This window comes from Maudiozyma barnettii (genome assembly GCF_903064755.1).
Source record: "Maudiozyma barnettii strain CLIB 1767 genome assembly, contig: KABA2_05, whole genome shotgun sequence".
Lineage (NCBI taxonomy): Eukaryota > Fungi > Ascomycota > Saccharomycetes > Saccharomycetales > Saccharomycetaceae > Maudiozyma > Maudiozyma barnettii.
This window is the reverse complement of record NW_024545242.1, coordinates 367,557-388,539: the sequence shown is the minus strand read 5'-3', so window position 1 is coordinate 388,539 and position 20,983 is coordinate 367,557. Positions and strand designations below refer to the sequence as shown.

The 20,983-nt window shown below is 34.0% G+C and overlaps 11 protein-coding genes and 1 non-coding gene across 12 annotated transcripts; 4 read left to right on the top strand and 8 right to left on the bottom strand.

Moving 5' to 3' along the window:
• Positions 1-62: 62 nt before the first annotated feature.
• PCT1 (choline-phosphate cytidylyltransferase) lies at positions 63-1,400 on the bottom strand (the record flags this gene model as incomplete). The annotated part of the gene is made up of 1 exon (XM_041550813.1): positions 63-1,400. The coding sequence occupies one exon, from the start codon at positions 1,398-1,400 to the stop codon at positions 63-65; it is 1,338 nt and encodes a 445-aa protein (XP_041406747.1).
• A 604-nt stretch (positions 1,401-2,004) lies between these two features.
• ESS1 (peptidylprolyl isomerase ESS1) lies at positions 2,005-2,532 on the bottom strand (the record flags this gene model as incomplete). The annotated part of the gene is made up of 1 exon (XM_041550812.1): positions 2,005-2,532. The coding sequence occupies one exon, from the start codon at positions 2,530-2,532 to the stop codon at positions 2,005-2,007; it is 528 nt and encodes a 175-aa protein (XP_041406746.1).
• Positions 2,533-2,813: 281 nt separating this feature from the next.
• Positions 2,814-3,836, bottom strand: TES1 (palmitoyl-CoA hydrolase; the record flags this gene model as incomplete). Its single annotated transcript, XM_041550811.1, has 1 exon — positions 2,814-3,836. One exon carries the CDS (start codon positions 3,834-3,836, stop codon positions 2,814-2,816), a length of 1,023 nt encoding a protein of 340 aa, XP_041406745.1.
• A 342-nt stretch (positions 3,837-4,178) lies between these two features.
• On the bottom strand, positions 4,179-5,069 carry REC107 (Rec107p; the record flags this gene model as incomplete). The annotated part of the gene is made up of 2 exons (XM_041550810.1): positions 4,179-4,654; positions 4,805-5,069. The coding sequence occupies 2 exons, from the start codon at positions 5,067-5,069 to the stop codon at positions 4,179-4,181; spliced, it is 741 nt and encodes a 246-aa protein (XP_041406744.1).
• A 266-nt stretch (positions 5,070-5,335) lies between these two features.
• LSM8 (U4/U6-U5 snRNP complex subunit LSM8) lies at positions 5,336-5,716 on the top strand (the record flags this gene model as incomplete). The annotated part of the gene is made up of 1 exon (XM_041550809.1): positions 5,336-5,716. One exon carries the CDS (start codon positions 5,336-5,338, stop codon positions 5,714-5,716), a length of 381 nt encoding a protein of 126 aa, XP_041406743.1.
• A 72-nt stretch (positions 5,717-5,788) lies between these two features.
• Positions 5,789-6,541, bottom strand: MDE1 (methylthioribulose 1-phosphate dehydratase MDE1; the record flags this gene model as incomplete). The annotated part of the gene is made up of 1 exon (XM_041550808.1): positions 5,789-6,541. One exon carries the CDS (start codon positions 6,539-6,541, stop codon positions 5,789-5,791), a length of 753 nt encoding a protein of 250 aa, XP_041406742.1.
• A 118-nt stretch (positions 6,542-6,659) lies between these two features.
• Positions 6,660-7,169, bottom strand: BNA1 (3-hydroxyanthranilate 3,4-dioxygenase; the record flags this gene model as incomplete). Its single annotated transcript, XM_041550807.1, has 1 exon — positions 6,660-7,169. The coding sequence occupies one exon, from the start codon at positions 7,167-7,169 to the stop codon at positions 6,660-6,662; it is 510 nt and encodes a 169-aa protein (XP_041406741.1).
• A 1,082-nt stretch (positions 7,170-8,251) lies between these two features.
• Positions 8,252-10,717, top strand: STU2 (Stu2p; the record flags this gene model as incomplete). The annotated part of the gene is made up of 1 exon (XM_041550806.1): positions 8,252-10,717. One exon carries the CDS (start codon positions 8,252-8,254, stop codon positions 10,715-10,717), a length of 2,466 nt encoding a protein of 821 aa, XP_041406740.1.
• Positions 10,718-10,901: 184 nt separating this feature from the next.
• On the bottom strand, positions 10,902-13,001 carry FRE8 (putative ferric-chelate reductase; the record flags this gene model as incomplete). Its single annotated transcript, XM_041550805.1, has 1 exon — positions 10,902-13,001. One exon carries the CDS (start codon positions 12,999-13,001, stop codon positions 10,902-10,904), a length of 2,100 nt encoding a protein of 699 aa, XP_041406739.1.
• Positions 13,002-14,164: 1,163 nt separating this feature from the next.
• KABA2_05S03630 (40S ribosomal protein uS2) lies at positions 14,165-15,418 on the top strand (the record flags this gene model as incomplete). The annotated part of the gene is made up of 2 exons (XM_041550804.1): positions 14,165-14,254; positions 14,747-15,418. 2 exons carry the CDS (start codon positions 14,165-14,167, stop codon positions 15,416-15,418), a joined length of 762 nt encoding a protein of 253 aa, XP_041406738.1.
• Positions 15,419-16,054: 636 nt separating this feature from the next.
• Positions 16,055-16,125, bottom strand: KABA2_05S03608. Its single transcript has one exon. It is a non-coding gene; the product is annotated as a tRNA-Gly (tRNA).
• Positions 16,126-17,690: 1,565 nt separating this feature from the next.
• KABA2_05S03586 (uncharacterized protein) lies at positions 17,691-20,906 on the top strand (the record flags this gene model as incomplete). The annotated part of the gene is made up of 1 exon (XM_041550803.1): positions 17,691-20,906. One exon carries the CDS (start codon positions 17,691-17,693, stop codon positions 20,904-20,906), a length of 3,216 nt encoding a protein of 1,071 aa, XP_041406737.1.
• Positions 20,907-20,983: the final 77 nt, after the last annotated feature.

Here is a 20,983-nt window from a genome sequence, read left to right as displayed (position 1 = left end):
TTTTTCTGTTTTTCATGGTGCATATACAGTTATTTATATACATATACATATACATGAGATACTCATTCATCTTCAATGTCCTGATGAGCATGTTCTATGAACTTATATGTCTTTTCATCCTCATCGTCATCTTCTTGGTATTGTGGGTTAGCTTCCTTTGATTTCACCCTCTTTTCACCAGTATATTGATCTGCAAATTCACTTGGAGGCGATTTTGATCTAATAATTGCATCACGTTCCTCAGCATCTATTTCAGAACTACCTTCTTCCTCATCGTCATCGTCATTATCCTTCTGGCTTGAACTATCACTTAAATCACTTAATCTATCGTGTAATTTTTTAATCTCACGATTATGTATATCCTTTGGATTAAATTTATTGTTACCCAGCAATTTCTTGTATAACTTATTACCCAGAGTCTTTCTCAACAATATTTCTCTAACCTCAAAATATAAATCCTTAGAGTTCACATTTAAACTTTCTTGATTCTTTTTGAAATATTCTCTAAAATCCTTTATGTGTTTCTTAAATTCCAATTCGTTTTTCTTCAACCAAGAGACGTTCAATTCTTGTCTGGTAGCACCTCTTGCAAAATTTCTCAACAAATATTTATCATAATCCCTAATAATCTTCGTAATAATATCACTAGTGGAAATACCATTAGTTCTTTGTGTTGTCAAAAATTTACCCATTTCTTTAATTGGCTTATAAATATCATCAGAATCCGCACTCACATATGGAAGATCATCATGAGCCACATAATCGATCTCATGTTCTTTTAAGAAGGCGGGAGTGACACACCATGGAGCATTAGAAATGACTTCGTCCACCCATCTGCAATGCGTCAGAGTTTCGCAACGTTGCTTATCTGATAGGACAGTCAAACCCTTTAAATTATGTGTTACTTTATCACTTGGAACACCACATATCAATGTAACATTTGGGAATGATTTCTTACATTGTTCCAATTGTTTCATATGACCCAGATGGAATAAATCAAAGACACCATCCGCATAAATTCTAATGGGTCTATCCTTTGGTGGTAAATTCAAAGAATAACCTTGAGGTCTATATTTCCTAAGTTCTTTTGGTAATTTTGCATCTAACAGTTTTTCATTCTTTTGGAATGCAATAAGTCTTAATTTCTCCTTTGCGGCATCTTCTACGTGACGACGTTTGTGACTTCTTGCGTTGTCGTCGTCATCATTTTCGTTGTCTTCGTTATCATCTTTATGAATAAGACTTTTATTATTACGATTAAAGCCATTTTCATCTTCTTCTTCGTCATCATCATCTCTAGCATGCTTTCTCTTATTTTTCTTGAATAGATTAGTCAATGACGACTTTGATCTAGACAGAGTCTTTTTCAACGAATCTGTCCTAGAGACTTTGTTACTCATCCTAATGTCTTATCACTTATAATAGGTATGCGTTTGATCTATATAGATCGAGATACTTCCTCAGAATCTTGAATTCTACTTTCTAAGTCAAAAGCGGTACTTCCGATCGTTATTTCTACCTGTTAAACAGATTTAGTTACACGGCACGCTCTCTCCAGTCAATTGAAAGAAACAGCAAACTCTTAACTTGTTATTTTAATCTCTAGTAACAGCCAACACACTTGAAACAGGCCAACAACTCACTGTTCATGTGCTATCGACTCTCTAACGTCGTTGCTGTTTCGTTGTTGTTTGTTCTAAAAGAAAGAATTTCGACAACTTTGACGGCCAATTTTGATTTGCGCGTCGTACAAAATATAATTTTCTCATAGAAATGGGCAAAGAGAAGGGAAGGGAAGGCTTTCGTAACGTTGCATTACTAATATTGGTACAAGGTTGCGCTGAGATGGGATGAGGAAGTACCCCAATCTCTCGATCATGACAATGATGGGAATTTAATGATGATTCTCTGCCTTTGAATAGTTTTTTTTTCTTTTCTTTTGAAAAGAAAACAAAAATCTTTATAGAATGAGATATTATGTAGATATAGAATAATGAAATGCAGTTATGCAACCCTTTTGATGATATGGACACCACTGTCCGTCTCAACAATATCACTAATCTCGCCAATCGCAAGTGCAAAAGCAGCATTCTCAAAAGCAGGTTGCATTTCACCTTTACCGAACCAGCCCAAGTCACCGCCTCTTTTGAACGAGGAACAATCAGACCTCTCCTTTGCAATTAACTCAAATTGGCCCTTTTTGCTGTCATCTTGACTCGTCAATTTATCATGGATCTCCTTCAATTCCTTGATGGCTTCCTCTTTATCAATGGTAATCTTAGCATTGATCCTACTGGACACAGGTCTTCTCGAACCAGAATGTTTGATTAGAATGTGAAGACATCTTACACGCAAGGGGTATTCCTTCAAGTATTTCTGTAGTTGCTCTTCATCTGTCCCGCCTGGTGCCTCCCATTGAGATTTCTTGGTCTCTGGCTCAAAGAAATATTCACGTTTCTTGGACTTACTGTAACGAACTGTCCATGGTTCTGGTAATCCTGTACCAATGTCCTTTTTTTCAGTATCACTCATTTTGCGTTGTAGTATATCTCAGAGGCAGAGAGTGTGTTGTGTATGTATATATGTATATATGTTTCTTTCTTTCTCTTCAGGGGGATCCCTTCCTAAAATATACATAATCTATATGTGTGCAATGCTTATATAAAGAGTGTGAAATTGTCAAAACACAGCGAAAACTGCAAAAAATTGAAGAAAGTCACAGAATGGTAATATGAATATTTTAAATGATTGATATGATAAAGTAGAAAAATATACAGATGTTTAGATGATGTAGTAACTTTTTGTTGCTGTTCTTAAAGTTTGGCCTTTAATTGCTTGATTGATTCGTAGATGACCAGTCCTTCTTGGGACACTGAGGCTAGAATCTTTCCTGTATGTGAGTCGAAATATTCACCTTGCATCAGATGTCTATGATCTGCTGATCTTGAATTCTTGATGTTCAAATAGATTAAATCGTTTACCTGTGGCAACTGATGGAAATACACACTGTGATCCAGGGATACGCTGAACTTGTGTGAATACAGAGGCATGTTTGAAAAATATGGCAAAGCCAGTAATAAATAAGAATCCGATAAATATGCAAATGCCGCATAGTTGTAGCGTTCATCGTTATGGGGTGAAATCAGATCGTTCTCATTATAATACGAATCGCTTGAAGTTCTAGTCTCAACAGAGTCCTTCCTGATCCTCACGTAATAATTCACATCGTTGTTACGAATCTCCTTTTCTGAATGAAAGAAATTTTTAGGGAAATAGTACTCCATAGGCTGTGTCTTGAACGAATTGTATACTTTGTTAATATGCGTCATTCCTCCACTTCCTTGAACAATCGGCAATTCTTGAAACATTCTTGTCTTAGAATCATCACCTGCGACTTCTTCTTTAAATAAATCTGCTGCATAAGTATATTGGTTCTTATCAGGTAAAGTAATCTTCTTTAAATGAGTCAGCATCGAACCATCCGGCTCGTCATGTCTCCCAGCAGCAAATAGAATCATCGACTGGAAGATCAACTTCTGGTTCTGATATGCACGCACTTCCTTATGAATGAAGTTTCTACCTTCCCTTAAGCTTTCAACGTCATAAGTAATCATTTGTTCTGGATGACCACCACTAATAAAATAACAATGCAAAGAACTTGGAATAAAATTACGTGGTACAGTGTTCATCGAAGCCAAAAGAGATTGCGCCACCAATGTACCACCAAATGTACTCTTGGATCCTACGGGGGCAGCTGGTAAATATCTAGTGATGAACTTTGTTGGTGTCAATCTATTCAAACCCAGCAATTTTTCTAATTTAGATACCACAGACATAATGAACACAGAGGCAATTTTCCTTCCACACTAATATATATGAATATATATATATATATATATATATATGAACTTGGGGATTGTAGTTCCAGACAACGATCAACAACTCATTACTTTCCAGACAACGATCAACAACTCATTACTTTCCAACTGCTCTTTCCTCCTCCTTTATATATCCAATGGAATGGTCATTTGGCTTTATTTTTATTGGAGAAACGAAACAATGAAAAATCTTGAAGGAGCGGAGTTTATGGCATTTAGATCCGATGAGATGAGCTACAACGAACAACGAACAACAACAACTATAGATACACATATATTTATATATAAGTATCTGGATTGTTACAACTCTGATGGGTAAGTGGTGGTGCACTCTGCTTCTGGCATGGTGAGCTCGTCCCAAGGAATGATGGTTCTTGCTGTGGTTCTCGAGGCAAAGGAGGATGGCTTGTGAACCTTGGTCATTGTCGCATTGCCCAACGTCGTGTCCCTGAGCAGTTTGGATTTCGATCTAGTAACAGGACCCGACCCATGATGTATTGGGATATCGTTTGACAGCGTGGTTCCACTCAAGAGAACCGATGTGACGTTCAGTGGCTTCTCCTGCTTAATAAATTGTTTCTCTTGCTTAATAAATTGTTTCTCTAATTGGGTTTGTCTGTCTTGTAGTTTGTTCATATCTCTGGAAATATTGACTAACAACATTTGGACGTCTTCCAACTGGGTTGTGAGTGTTTTCATAACCTGCATTTCATAAGTACGGTCAGCTCGTTTCTCCCCAAAGTCATGGATCATATGATCAGTTTGACGTGTAATATCTTGTCTACACGTCTCTAACATTGATGTGACATTATCAGTTAATTCTAAAAGTTGAAATTATTATTAGATCAGTTAGTAAACAATAAATTCTTAGTGGTTTAAAAGCAAAAAGAAGGGAAAAAGGGTGTTTGTATAGTGAACGAACGAACTTTTCTCGATGTTGTCAAACTTATTAACCGCTGTATTCAAATTAATGTATTTCTCATTCAAGTTTTGTAGCAAAGCAGTGGATCTTTCACGTAACTCCATTGACTCAAGTTCTAATTTAGCTGCCCATTCTAATATCTGTTTATCTGCTTCGTTTCTTATTTGTTTCGTGGGGGTAGATGTGGGGTAATCTACCGATGTATCCCTAGACGAGGATACATCAGTTGGGATATCATCCTCATGGTCATTTAAATGCTGTGCAACCATTTAGTAATAGTTCGTCAATACTAGTGATAATAACAAACAAGATTCCTCGTGTCTGTTTGTTTCACTTTTCATAGTCAGCTTGCTCCACCCCTCTTCTTCATTGAGTAGTAATATTTATTTAAAATAGTTTTTGAATTGAGAGTAAGAAAATTTGAACGAAACAAATTTCTATTTAACTGATTAATATTACAAAGTTAAGGAGGGAAACACGTCTACATAAAGGAGATAAGACTATATCAATTGCGCAATAGGGTACGTAGCAGAATATGTCTCCATTACTGAAAGAATATTTGAATAAGAAGGTTATCCTGGTGACGACCAGCGGGGAGTGTTTTATAGCGACGTTAGAAGGGTTTGATAAAAGCACGAACTTGGTAGTATCTAACTTGACACATCGATTCAATAACGACAGTGGTCTAGAGTCTAATGTCCTGAGCCATGTACAATTGATGCGAGGAAGTGAGATAGTGGCCTGTGGGCTGTATGAACCAACAGATGAGGAAACAAAACAGGAGAGCCGATACATTGTTAAGGCTCCAACGATACACAATACGAAGAATATAGTTAAAGATGAACATTTAATATGGATGAAAGTAACAGAGGATAAGGCACATTCTATGACAAAGAGACGAAAACTGGTCAAATAGGTCGATCCTCTGACTGATGAATCCCTATATATATATATATAGTTGCAAAGAACATTTATTATTTTATTTTATTTATTTATGGCCCTGTGTCAGGGTCGATTTGACAGTGGGAAGACCCATTTGACGCATTTGGATGGCTAAACCTAACAGATAGTCAATGGATTCGTTATATATCTTGGCCTTTGCAATGGATGGACCCCATACAAATATACCATGACGTCTCACGAGGACAGCACAACTGTGAGGGTATTTCTTGCAAACCTCTAACAGATCGTCCGTTAGTTCATACTCAAAGTTTTTGTTACCAATGATCGGGATGCGCAGAGTATCCTGGAATAATAGATTAACATATTTATTAGCATTGGCGTCCCATTTATCGCTAGGCATTGCTTTGATTTGTTCAATATGTGATATTTCGAAGAAATCGTCATATAACAATGACGCCAATACAGCGTTTGTTGAGTGTGTGTGAATCACAGCACCGACATCCAGTTCTTTGAAACAAGTCAGGAACAACGGTGTGCAATCGCTTGGTTTTAACCCTACAGGCCTTCTAACAAATGTTACATCGTCCACATTTAACTCGTTACTATTCGCAGTACCTTTAACGACAAACAAATCAGTAGGTTTCATCAGTTCCTTCTGCACACCTGAGGGTGCAATAAAATAATGGTTGGTATGTGGATCCTTGATCGAGATCCCTCCACCTGTTCCTAGACACCAATCCTTCTCGTAGAATTTGGCACATAATGAACATATTAAATTTGCTGGATGCATTGGATCATCGGATATCACTAACTCATTATGATGATTATTATCACACATATCTGAATATACTATCAGTAACCACACTAACGTCAAGTTATATCTATATGTTACAGAAGAATATCTGTAGGCTGACTATATATATGTATATATAAATATATAATATTTTTTTTATCATCTAGTTAATGGTACCGCATTTACCGCAAGTTCTTAAAGTTGGATCATTTCTAAACAATTCGATTTGTTCTTTAACTTGAGTGCCCAAATCCTTCATTATAAAGGACTTCTTATAGACAGTTTCGTTACAATTCTTGCAATACCACAACATTGAATCCTCACGGTCCCCACCACGATTTTCCAACTCGACTACAATACCTATGGTATCCTTAAACCTAATTGGTGCGTGAGGGACGTTTGCAGGTAACAGATAAGAGTCGTTTTCATTGATGACCACGGTCTTGAATTGCTCGTCGTCAGGGTCACGAATCTTCAGATGCATCGTTCCTTTCTTTTGATAGAACCATTCTGGTGTTGGATTGATATGGAAATCAGTTCTATCGTTTGGACCACCGATTAACATCACGGTGAATCCATCCATATGCAAGCAATAGTTGGACACAGGTGGAGATAACAGTTCTGGATTTTCTTCCAACCATTTATCGATATTGATAGGAGTAGTATTGACCATTGTATCTATTGATTATTTTCTCTATATTACACGAGTCTTACAAAAAAGCACTTATTAAAATATGTATATACACAAGTAACTTGAATAAGCATGAAATATATAACTGCTTTATATGTATAAATATATATAAATCGCCGGGAATACCGCCCCTTTAACCAGAACGAGTCAACGTCCACCCCCAAACCTGACCACTTCAAAGGATAGAAAATAAAATCAAAGATAACAACTTCAGCAAACAAACAAAACTGTGTCACACCTCACAATCAGAGTCACGCCACTTCGACGCAAATGAATATAACGAATTTTTCTAAAAAATAAAAATTGGGAAATTTCATAATGCCAGATTTGGGTAATCGAAGTGTCACAATCGCACTTTCCCACAATTCATGCCTTGCACTGCAACAGGATTAAACATAATTAAAAGTCAGACAGAATTAGTTTACCAAGATACGAAAAATGCAATGACAGTTGGGTGGATCCATCAGGATAGTAAATATTGCAGTTCTCGCATTAATCACACATGCCATTGTCTAAGAGATACAGAAAGAGATTGTACATGCATTTGTATATTTGCCCAAGTAGTGAATAATTACTTAAGTAGCGATATACTCCGAAAACTTGTCGTTAGGCTTAATCAGTGAAGTGAAGTGAAGTGCAGGACAGTGACACTGTCATTTTTGTAAGCAACTTTCCAAAGACAACTACAACAAATATATATAAGAATACTGAACCCATCATAATGGAACTGATAAAGCAACAGAGCAACACTCATTCCCGCTTATATATATATACATGAGTGTACAATCATTCAAATGTATAAAACTTGACTATTGACATTTTGTGTTACCCTCTCCGTCAAAATAATAAATAAATTATAACGCGAAAACCGTTCCCCCAGAATAACAAAACAGAAACACAAATAAATAAATAAATAAAATAAACAGAAGTAAACAAACCAACAATTAAACAAGGGGAACCATATTTTTCGTTTATAAGGCGGGAATTGCTCAATTACGTTACATAATACTAACTAAGCTTCAAATACGGAAACAACATCGAGAATATTCCCGAGAAATCTCAACATGAGTACGAGCAATATAGGCACCAGTAGTGCTGCCGATGATATTGACTTCAATAAACTGTCCCTTGAGGAAAAACTGAATCATAGAAACTGGAAAGGTAGGTTGTTAGGATACCAGGAATTGATAAAAGTGTTCAACAATGCCGTGGATAGTAACAACTTGCAAATTAAAAAATTCTGGAATGATCCATCACATTTTGAATCGTATCTGTTGGATAGCAATGTCGTGAGCCACGAACAAGCTGTTATTGCTTTGGAGGCATTGATTACATTCATGAAACCATTAACAAATGATCTTGGAAACAAGTCCCACAAATTTTTGAACGCATGGATCCCTTCGTTGATCGAAAAGGGTTTGGGATCATCTAGACAGCATACAAGAGACGTATCAACAAATTGTATACTGTCATTATGTTCCTTGGATAATTCTATTGAAACCACAATTGAACTGTCCATACCATTTTTAGATAAAAAATTACCTAGACTTTTGTCTGCAACACTTAATATCATTTCAAAATTAATATCAATATATGGTATAGTAAATATTAAAAATTTATTGATATTCTTCAATCACGTATTAGAATATATTCCTAAATTAGCTAGCCATGCAGATAAAACCGTGAGAGCAGAATCATTAAATGTGGTATTACAAATATATATAATAATCCATAATGACACTGATTACAATAAATTCTTACAAGACTTTATTAATGATAATTTGAAAAATATTCAACAACGTGAATTAACTAAAATGTTTGAAACTGCCCAATTCGATAACTTAAATCAATTCGCACCTTTCGAAAATATTAGAAGAACAAATGAAATTAAAAATGAAATTACAAATATCGATGGCGATGGCGATACAATTATGCTTGATGGGAATAACAACAATGGGATTGATTTATCTATATCCATAGATGCCCAAGAACCAAATAGGATCGATCCCTTCACATTACTACCTGTAGAGACAATTTTAGATAAATTACCTGAACAGTTTTATGAACGTGCTCAATCATCTAAATGGAAGGATAGGGTGGAAGCTCTTGAAGAATTTAATAACAATACTTTAACTAAAGTTAAGAAAATCGATCCCAAGGCAAATTATACTACATTATTAGATATTTATGCAACAATACTTTCAAAGGATGTAAATTTACAAGCTGTAACATTATCAACAGAATCAATTGATCAAATATTTACTAAATTAGGAAAAAATGATCTACATAAAAATTATTGTATTCTGGTGTTTGGTCCATTATTATCAAGAACTAAAGAGAAGAAGGCTACTACAATTGAACCAATTCGTAATTGTTTGAAAATGATATGTAATCATTATAATCCGTTAATTGCAGAAAATGATGAATTTTTGATCGAACTTTTGGTAGCAATGAAACATAAAATTCCTCAAATTAGACTGGAGTGTACTATCCTCTTCACTAATTTGCTTCAAAACATGAAACAAATAGATAAAAAAAGTATTTTGAAAAGATTGAATCAAGAGAATGATCCTGAGTCCATCCTACCAATTGTTATTAAGATTGTAAATGATACACAACCAACAATTAGAAATGCAGGGTTTGAATGTTTGGCTACCCTGATCAAAATATTTGGCGAAAGATACTTTAATGATAGTTTAGAACATTTAGATAATATGAAGAGAAATAAAATTACTGATTTGGTGACGTCGTTACCAAATTTTGATAAAGATAATGATCAAAGACAGATTATCCCATCCAAAAGAGGTCCTCCTCAAAGAGTCACATCTTTACAGAATACATCACCAAAAAGATCGAATAATTCGATACGGAACGATGAACATTCTTTAAAAAATATAAAATTGACTAAGATTAACAATGTCTCTCCAAAAGTGGAATCAAAGACAACATTCGAAAGACAACAGAATACTATCAACGAAATGCATACAAGTCAACCAACTCCTAGTGCTGTTGTAAACACATTGAAAAAGGAAAACATGATATTAAATAGAGAAAGGACAAATTTATCGAGTCAATTAGCTCAATCAAAGAAAGACAATGAATTATTATTGAATGAAAATAAAAATTTAAAAGAAGAAAAAATATTCTTGAAAAAAACTATTGTAGATAAAGAATCGAATTTGGAAGAGAAATTGAGTGAAGTGAAAGCTCTAAATGAAAAAATTAATACGTTAGAACAACAAATCATTAACCTAAGAGAAAGCCAAATCCAACCGCCAGTTAGTAACGGTAGAACATTGAGCGAAAAAGGCTCAAGTGATGACCTGAGAAGAGGTGTTGGCTCTCTGCGACTAAATTCTAGCATAGAATCTACTACATCTTCAAACTTGAACTTGAACTTCGGAATGGATAAGGATCATAATAATTTAAAGATTATCAATAGCGACAATGAAGAAAGTTGGAAACGTGCTGCAGAAGTTACGAAAATGTTAAAGGAAAGAATTGAAAGGATGAGATCCAGAACAAAATAAATAAGCATATAATATTATTAGAACATTTAACAAATAATATCAAATTTATTCATACAATACATAATTAAAAAAAATGAACGCATACTTGCCCACCCATATCTTTTTCTTTTATAAATATTATTTACAATGTCTTCTTGAAAATATGCATATAATCAAATAATGCTATAACAGTATGCTATTTTATCTATACTGCAAAACTTTCTGCATGAAAATGTAGACCACCATCTGTAGCCCAATGCCGCGTGCTTTCTACTAACCCATCTGGTCCTGCTGCAATAACCCATACTTGTGATAGTTTTTCTACATTTGCATTAAGAGACCCATCATATCTGTTTTGACAGCACTCATCATCGTCAAGGGAGGTGTCACATTCTTGCTCTAGACACCAGGCATAATCACGTTCATCTAGATTAGGCCTACCGCAATATATCTTCACGCCAGGCGGAATCTTAATTTGTTCGTCAGCCCCTGTACCGTTTGACAACGTTTCTTCATCATCATCCTCATCCTCATTATCATGATCATCATTACAACCACTTTCGTGGTCACACCCACCATGATTACAAGCGATTGGGCCTAATAAAACATCTCTTCTAAATGCACTACCAGCTGCATTTTTTTGTTGAGACTCAGTTAATTTGTTATCCAAGCGTAATTGAGATTTTGATCTATTAGTTTTAATCCTAAAGGAATTTGTGAAATCTATCTCATCAACTTCCTGATGTTCCTCAGTTTCGTTCACTTGTCCAGATCTTGTTGAACCGTACGCCTGATTGTTAGATGAGGCGAGTAACGAACAATTTTCATTGTTTCCTGATATTAAAGATGGCTCGTTGACAACCTCATTCATCCGGTCATCATAATCAAGTTGGATATCTTGTTCACTTCCAAAATCTCCACTAATATATATTTCCATACCTTCAAAATTATTTCTAAATAACTCTAATAATTTCAAATCTCTGAAATCACGAATAACCCATATCAGTCTCACAATAATACCATTGAAATTCAGTACTCTTAATAAAGGTAAACCAAAAGCTATCGCAGAACCACCAACGCAAATCAATACACGCCTAGCATTAACTACATAATGCAGTGGAGAATGAATTAATCCCAAGGATGTAACTTGGAAAGGGTTAGTTCTTTTTTTTTGATTGTTAAGGAATTGTTGAACATTCTTCGGTCTCCCCAAGAAATTAATAATCGGTTCAAATGCTCCTGTAACATAATAAGAACCACCATTTTTTAATTTAAAATGCCCTTTTCTTACAATAAGTCTAACCATATTTTCATCTGGCAAACTAGCGATTGTATAAGGATGTTGGAATGGGACCAACTGGAACAATACCCTTTTAACAAAGTTTGGATCATATCGACTAATTCTTACATGTCCTGATGGTAAGATTGGTTTGTTAACTAAGTCCTTCATTGGAAATTCAAGTAACGAAAGTGTTGGTGATATTGGCGTTACGATCATTTTTGTCATCTTAGTATGATATAATCTATATCCAATCTGATACATCAATATGAGACAGTTCATTACTGTATAATATGGAACACCCGGTCTTGCATGGAAATGGATAAGTATCACAGTTAACCATGTTGAAATATAATGAATATAATAAAATAAGCGGAAGTTCAATATCCTAAATTTCCTTATAGATGTAAAACCAATGACAAAAAACAGAACCATTGCCAGTACACCATATATATTAGGTAATTTTTTAATTTTAACCCAAAATACACCTTTTGTGACCATGTAACACACATAAAATATGCTATGCAAAAGGGACGCCAGGACAACGACTCTTGAGATCCATTTATGAATTGGTAAAATACGAAGATATAACGTACGTGGTAGTGGAGAGGGTCTTAATGTTACAAATAGCAAAGGAGGCATCAAAGCGACTGCAACCCTTCCTAGTCTTTTAGTGATTTGCAATAAATCATAACTGGTATGATGCATAACGGCTACCGTACAGACAGTACACCAAAACAGACAATGTCGTAATGAAGTATTATGGTATAAAGGTATACGATGATACCATGTATTTCGTTTAAATATGTGATGTTTGAATCTATGTTCAATTTTGAAAAATGTGAATGTGACTGATAATGTATACCATAAAGGTACTATAACGCATACTAACATTATGGAAAACAGAAAACAGACCTTAGCATACTTATTGACTAATTTCGTCCTTACTTCTTTATCCACATCATTATCAAAGGAAGGCATTCTTGGGGTCGACCAAAAATAAAGTATATCACTTATACCCCTCATTCCTTCAGTGCTAACTTCCTTTTTTTAGTTTTAAGTTTGAGTTTTTCCTATGATATGAATAATACACATATACTATCGGTTACGATAAGGAGTATACGCTTATGTACCTTGCAAAGTTTAAATGTATGCGAGAATGCTTATAAAGAGTAGTAATATATTAGACTCTGGAATGGAGTGTCAAACAAACTTTCGTGATCCCCTATATCATACTGTGCAAATGATCTCCACTAATATAATAAATATCAAGCTGAAATGGTTTCACCCATCTTGTCAGTTAAAATAAATACGACTTATCTCTTTCTCTATTATATATTTACACTATATAAACGATCTCTAAGAAAAATTAACCGCCGGAAAATCGGGTGTCGCTAACCAAAAATCTAGTCAGCTTCTTCTACTTCCGTTGCATTAAGTTGGTTGGTGCACCTTGAAATATCAGTTTTCTCCTTTTGGTCCGTGAAGCTCCGTTTCTTCCATTGAAAACTGATAAGATTTTCTGTGACTGCGTTTTTGTTTTTTAATGGGGTACACCCAGACATGCTGGATTGTGCATCCGTACATCTGCAGTATTTCACTAAAAAATGTTCAGTTATTAGGAGAAAAAGGTCAACATGACAGGCTACTTCATAAGTAAACACAGTAGAAGAGACATTTAAAACATACTGAGTGAGGTTGGACTGTTATAGTGGACCTATTACTGGTTTGCCGACTGCTAGGTGGGTCCATATTGTCGTCTTTCTCTTCGTATTTTCACCCTTTTCTCTCGATAAACTCCAATTAGCTGAGGGTACTGTCCGCCTAAAATTCTAAGTCCCTCGCCCAATTTTTGTTTTTTTGGCTCCTTCTAAACCTGCAACGAGCCAAACATTCATTCTATTTGCCGTAGAGTGGGAAAGAAATTTGAACTTTTTTTTCTTTTGGCTCAACTGCCGTCCGGGGGAGGAAGGACACCTAGTCTGTTCAGAGAAAGTGAAGATTCTGCTCACTAGGTGAGTGCTCCTACTGGGAAATTTTTCACCTAATGTTAGGCCCTGGACGAACCCCCCAGGATCAACATAGTCCATATACTAAAAACAAATATAAGGTGATAGTGATTTAAACATCAAGGAACTTTACTCATTGAAGCAAACCAAGAGAAAGCATAGATAAAATCAGATATCAAAATGTCCTTACCAGCTACTTTTGATCTAACCCCAGAAGACGCCCAATTGCTATTGGCTGCCAACGCCCACTTAGGTGCTAGAAACGTTCAAGTATGTTAAAACCATCGATAATCATAGTTGATATAAGAACACGAGAAATAAGAGTATAATGTTAAAGTATTAGAGAGATAAATTGAGCCTAGAATGGTAATCCTATATGTTTCCATGATAGTATTTTTAAAGATAAATAAAAAGATGAGTAGAGAAACGAGAAATAATAATAATAATAATATCACAATAATGTTACTGAGATATGTTGTATAAATGACCACTGCATCAGAATTTACATATAGATGTGTTGATAAGTAATAATAATGTGGTTATGATGATTGGATGATAAAATGTAATACTATAAGATAACTGAAAATATACGATGAAGGACACAAGGTCAGATGATAGACATCTATAATTTATTACAAAACATACTCGATCAAGTTCTTAAAAGATCAATGAGAAGTTTAATTTTCTTTAATTCAAATTTTACTAACAACCATAATAACGCTTTGAATATCACATATTCATTTCATATATATTTTAAATTAGGTCCACCAAGAACCATACGTTTTCGAAGCCAGACCAGACGGTGTCCACGTTATCAACGTCGGTAAGACCTGGGAAAAGATTGTTCTAGCCGCTAGAATCATCGCTGCCATTCCAAACCCAGAAGATGTTGTTGCCATCTCTTCCAGAACTTACGGTCAAAGAGCTGTCCTAAAGTACGCTGCCCACACTGGTGCCACTCCAATTGCTGGTAGATTCACTCCAGGTTCTTTCACTAACTACATCACCCGTTCTTTCAAGGAACCAAGACTAGTTATTGTTACTGACCCAAGATCTGACTCTCAAGCTATCAAGGAAGCTTCCTACGTCAACATCCCAGTTATTGCTCTAACTGACTTGGACTCCCCATCTGAATACGTTGATGTTGCTATCCCATGTAACAACAGAGGTAAGCACTCCATCGGTTTAATCTGGTACCTATTGGCCAGAGAAGTTCTAAGACTAAGAGGTGCTCTAGTTGACAGAACTCAACCATGGTCTATCATGCCAGATTTATACTTCTTCAGAAACCCAGAAGAAGTTGAACTACAAAACACTGAAGAAGCTCTAGCTGAAGCTGTTGCCGAAGGTGACGAACCAACTGAAGAAGCTACTGAAGAAGCTACTGGTGCTTCTGAATGGGCTGAGGAAAACACTGATGCTGCCGAATGGTAATTTTAATGATTTAAAAACTACTTCTCAACAAAACATTTTTAATTTCCTTAATTTTATCAAAACCCGTATAAACTATATAAGTATATCTGCTTTTCTCGTATATTAATATCATCATCATCATATGTATTTTCAATACAAAAATAGTGTAAAAAACAACAATAACATCTATAAATTATAATATAGCTTAGAATCTTTTATAAAACAGCTTAAATAAGATTACAGTCTTGCTAATTGTCTCGCTGGATTTGAGATAATCGACTGTAGGATATGGGAATAAACACTGTATAAGACGTGCTCATGCAGAGTAATGGGCGCGTTAGAAAAGAGTAACCATCCACCTATACAGAATATAATACTATTTATATTTCTGTCTTGAGTACAATAACTGTTCATTCAGTTAACTGTCGAGAACTTAATCTTTTGTACAATTTACCATCATATTAGAGAAAATTAATTGTTCTGGATTCATTATTCTCAATTTATAATAAGTTGCGAGATATTGACTACACCTCTTCTTATTTGCATATATTAGAAAAATGTGCCAACTTCTACAACATTTATCCAAACTAAATTTGTCACAAAACAAAAAAACTACAGCGGCTAACTCTGGAGGTTTAAACAACTTGCAAAAATAAATGCGCAAGCCCGGAATCGAACCGGGGGCCCAACGATGGCAACGTTGGATTTTACCACTAAACCACTTGCGCGTTAATAAAGTTGTGGTTGTAAATTATAAGCTATGTAGGAATAAAAATCCTAATTTAAAAATTTGAAAATGTATTGTTTCTATAGCTGGAATCAGATAATTCACCTTTTGTCGGAAACATATTATAAGAATAAAAATGACCAAGGTTAATCCCACAATGATCCGATAATGGGTTAATCCCTCAACAACTTGCTAATAGATTACTTACGCCACAGTTGAGTGAATTTATAATCATGACAACAAGAAATCCAACATATATAAAGGTAACAATATTTCACTTATAAATATAATTGTTTCCATAATTTACTTTATATATTTTTATATAAGATATAAAAAATCAGACGACTATAAGTTGATTTTGTAATATAATAAAATTGGTCCAGTTAAGTAGAAGATGTCTAATATTCAATTATCCCATCACCTTTAAAAGTTTATTTTCGACACCAAATAAAAAGGTAATCTAAATGATATTGAGAAGCTATTATAAAGACACCAAAAGTGTAAACGTAAGTTTGAAATCGAGAATATATCTCAAATGTATTACGAAACGTATTAAAATATGAAACAAAATATGTGACATTATGAAACAAAGTTAATCGCATTATGAACCAAAATATAATTCGAACCTCAATTGAGATTAGAATAAAAATATATATAAAGACAAAGAATTCTGAACTTACATTCTAAGTTAGATTCTATTCGTTCTATAAATTATATAATAATAAATAATCACTTACAAATAAAAGAAAAGTATAACATATACACTTTGCTTTCTTAACACATGTTGTCAAGCTAATATCTATATCTCTCTACCTGCCACTATATAATATGAACGAATCAAGATCTAACTCTATTATGTCTGCTTCAGTACAAAAAGATGATGGGTACTACTCTTATTTTCTGACAATTCAATATATAAATTATCTTCTTAATCAGACCAATATTTTATCTATTATCTTTATTATCTAATCACTCCCTAATGACATGGATATATTTATATACTACGCAGATTTTAAAGAACTAAGGCCAGGTTTTATAACTTTATTAACAATTAACAACATCAAGTTTTGAGAACAATCAAATTATAATTAACTTTTATTCTTTTTAATCAGTTAACGTTTCATTTTGAGATTGATTCATTTACACAAATGAACACTTCTTTATGTCTCGTTCCTAAAACCGCAAACCATTATTTCCTTCTAATCTTTTGAAAAAACATGAGAGTAAAGTCCCTTGCCCCATTCTAGGAGTTTCAAATGTCTCTTGAATCCTTATCTAATCTTGTAAAAATATTGTCTTCTCTTTGTAATGCCATTATTTCATATGTCAAATTTAAGCTTTACCGTTTTTAACAATATAACACCGATATAGCGGAGCTAGGAAATGAGGGGCACATTACAGATCAAACACCCCAAATTTTGATAAGCGAGATTCAATCCTCATCGTTTGATAAAACGGTTGATAAAACCTAAGCTAAGTTTTTATACAACCTCCATAATAATTTCAACTTTGTATATGATATAGGTCATATATCAGTGAACATATCCAGAAAGGTTTCCCCTCAAGATGGCAACATTACCTCAGTTAGGGACAAATTTCGATATTAGCCTTCTTGATAAAATTGTAGATATATTCTACAATGGAACAGGTGAAGCACAACAAAAAGCACAGAGAGAGTTAACAAGTTTTCAAGATGATCCTAACTCATGGACAAAAGCGGATCAAATCTTACAATTTTCGAAGAATAATAATACAAGATTTATCGCACTGTCAGTACTAGACAAATTAATCAGGACAAGATGGAAATCATTACCACAAGAACAGAGGGTTGGTATAAGAAATTTTGTAGTTGGAATGATCATATCTCTTGTAAAGGACGAAACAAAGAGAGGGACTCTAAAAGAAAATCAATTAATTCATAAATGTGATTTAACTTTGGTTGAAATTTTAAAACAAGAATGGCCAGAAGGATGGCCTGATTTTATCCCTGAGTTGATTAAAAGTTCAACAATGGATATAAATATCTGTGAAAATAATCTTGTAATACTAAAATTATTGTATGAAGAAATATTTGACTACTCTTCAGGTCAAATGACTCAAGCCAAGACTACTAAAATGAAAAAGTCGATGTCTGAAGTTTGCCTCCAGATATACATACATATTATAGATATATTAAAGTTAGAAAAGTATTCTGCCACCTTAGAACTGTCTGCATTGGAATGCTTACTTAATTATTTGGAATGGGTATCCCCTGAATATATATTTCAAAGTGATGTTTTACAACTTTTAAGTTCGAATTACATTAAGAGATCAGAAACGAGAAATCTAACAATAAAATGCCTAACTACAATAACATCTGTTGCAGTTCCGAAATTTCCCCAAAATATTACCCAAATGGTCGAATCGTTCGTTTATGTGTTAAAAAATTTAACTACTGATTTCCCTTCTGCAAGTTCAGGCCTTAAACTCACATATGCATCCTCAAATTTTACAAGACAACAGTTCTTTCAAGATCTCACAACATATTTGACAAAATTCCTAAAAGTTTATAGAGAAAAGTTAGAGGTTGATAACGCTGAATTAAGAACTGTACTTTTAACTGCACATGGGTATCTAGTTCAATTAACAAGGATTGATGACACAGAAATTTTCAAGACGTGTTTGGATTATTGGCATGAATTAACATCGGCATTATTTGTAGAGATACAGCAATACCCGATAGCAGATCTTCTCCCTTCACTGGAACTATCGTTTGAAATGAAACAATCCGGTGCAATGAGCCCTCAGATTTTAAAACAAGTACCATTAAAGAAACACATATATGAACAGATATGTTCACAATTAAGAAAAATAATAATCACAGAAAAGATGGTACGACCAGAAGAAATAATAGTGGTAAAAGATATCGATACCGGTGAGGTGGTCAGAGAAGTTGTACATGATAGTGAGATGTTGGATTTATATTATTCTGAAAAGGAAACTTTAGTATATTTGACTTATTTAGATTTTGATGATACAGAACGAATCATTATGGAAGAATTAGAAAGACAATTAAACATGTTAATACTATATACTAATGGCGAAGAAGAAAACCAAAATGGTTGGTCATGGGATAATCTAAATTGCCTATGTTGGTCAATTGGATCCATCCCATCTACAATTAGTGAAGAAAGCGAAAATAACTTTATTAAAAGTATTTTAGATAAATTAACAATGATCAAAGATGATCATATAACTAATTCCAACGATAGAGCTCTCTTTGATTCCAATGTAATGTATATTGTAGGGCAATATCCTAGATTTATGAAAAACCATTGGCAATTTTTACTTCAAATAATTAACAAATTATTCCAATGTATGCATGATATAAATGAGGGTATTCGGGACATGGCTTGTGATACCTTTGCAAAAATTGTTAGTAGATGTAAATATCAATTTGTTATCAATAAACCAGAAGACAATACATCCAGTGTACCGTTGATCAAAAATATTATTGATAATATAAAGAATATCACGAGTGATTTGACTCAGCCCCAACTCTCCTCTTTTTATAGATCATGTGCAGCAGTTGTCAGAGAAGAACGAAACTATACGTTAAGATATCAACTACTTTCAGATTTAATGAATTTTCCAAATGGTGGTTGGAAATCGATATTGAGTTTACAATTAGAAGTAGACACAGACGATAAATTCAAAGGGCTTATTAAAATATTAGACGTTAATATAGCCGTATGTGAATCTATTGGTCGTCATTATGCACCCCAATTAGAACAAATTAATATTGATTTGATTGGGCTGTATGGTGTAGCGTCAGAATGTATTCAAAACGAAATAAAAAATGTGCAAGTTAACGATACTTCAAAAATCAGGATATGCCGTTCCATTAAGAGAAAAATATTACTCCTATATAAGCTTTTCATTTCTGATTTAAACGGTGTAGAATTTGATAAATACCTCTCACCTTTATTGAAGTTATTCTTAGAGGTGAGTATGAAGGATTATAGATTTGGACCTACGAATTTTAAAGAACCTGAAGCGTTATTATACGCCAATAACGTAGTCTTAAATTGTGGCCAAAGGTATCCAGATATTGTTATTATTATCCTCGAAAATACCTTTTTATCCAGCTTAGAGATGATAAAGAATGACACAGACAATTTTCCTGAGCATAGACTTTATTTTTATCAATTGTTAAGAACGATCACCTATAAAAGTTTCTCTGTCTTAATAGAGTTTCCTATCAATGATTTCTTCAAGATATTTTTTGATACTATTTGTTGGTCGTTTAAACATCATAATAGAGAAATAGAAGAAACAGGGTTACAAATTGCCATTGATATGCTAAATAATGTTGATCGACTAAATGACAATACGGAATTCCAAACTAAATTCTATCAAAAGTATTATTTGAATCTAGTGAATGAAACTTTATATGCATTGACTGATTCTGACCATCAGCCAGCATTTGCTAAGCAGGCCTTATTATTTAGAAATTTATTAATGCTGACGTATGATGATCGAATCCCAATACCATTAACCAATACTGGGGACATTACAGGAAATTACTCTAACACAATATACTTAAATGAATATATTACAAAACTTTTAACCAGCGCATTTCTTAATTTGACAGTGACACAAATAGAAAACTTTCTCAATGCATTGATGAAGAATTACAATAATGTGGCACTATTTACAAATACTGTAAGCGATTTTTTAATCCAGTCCAAAGAGATCGGTGCAGATCCAACAGATTATTTTTACGATGAAGAGACACGCTAAAAGACAACAACACCTGAAATGAGTGACATATAATTTATGAATGATATCGTATTTATATATATATATATATTGCTTAC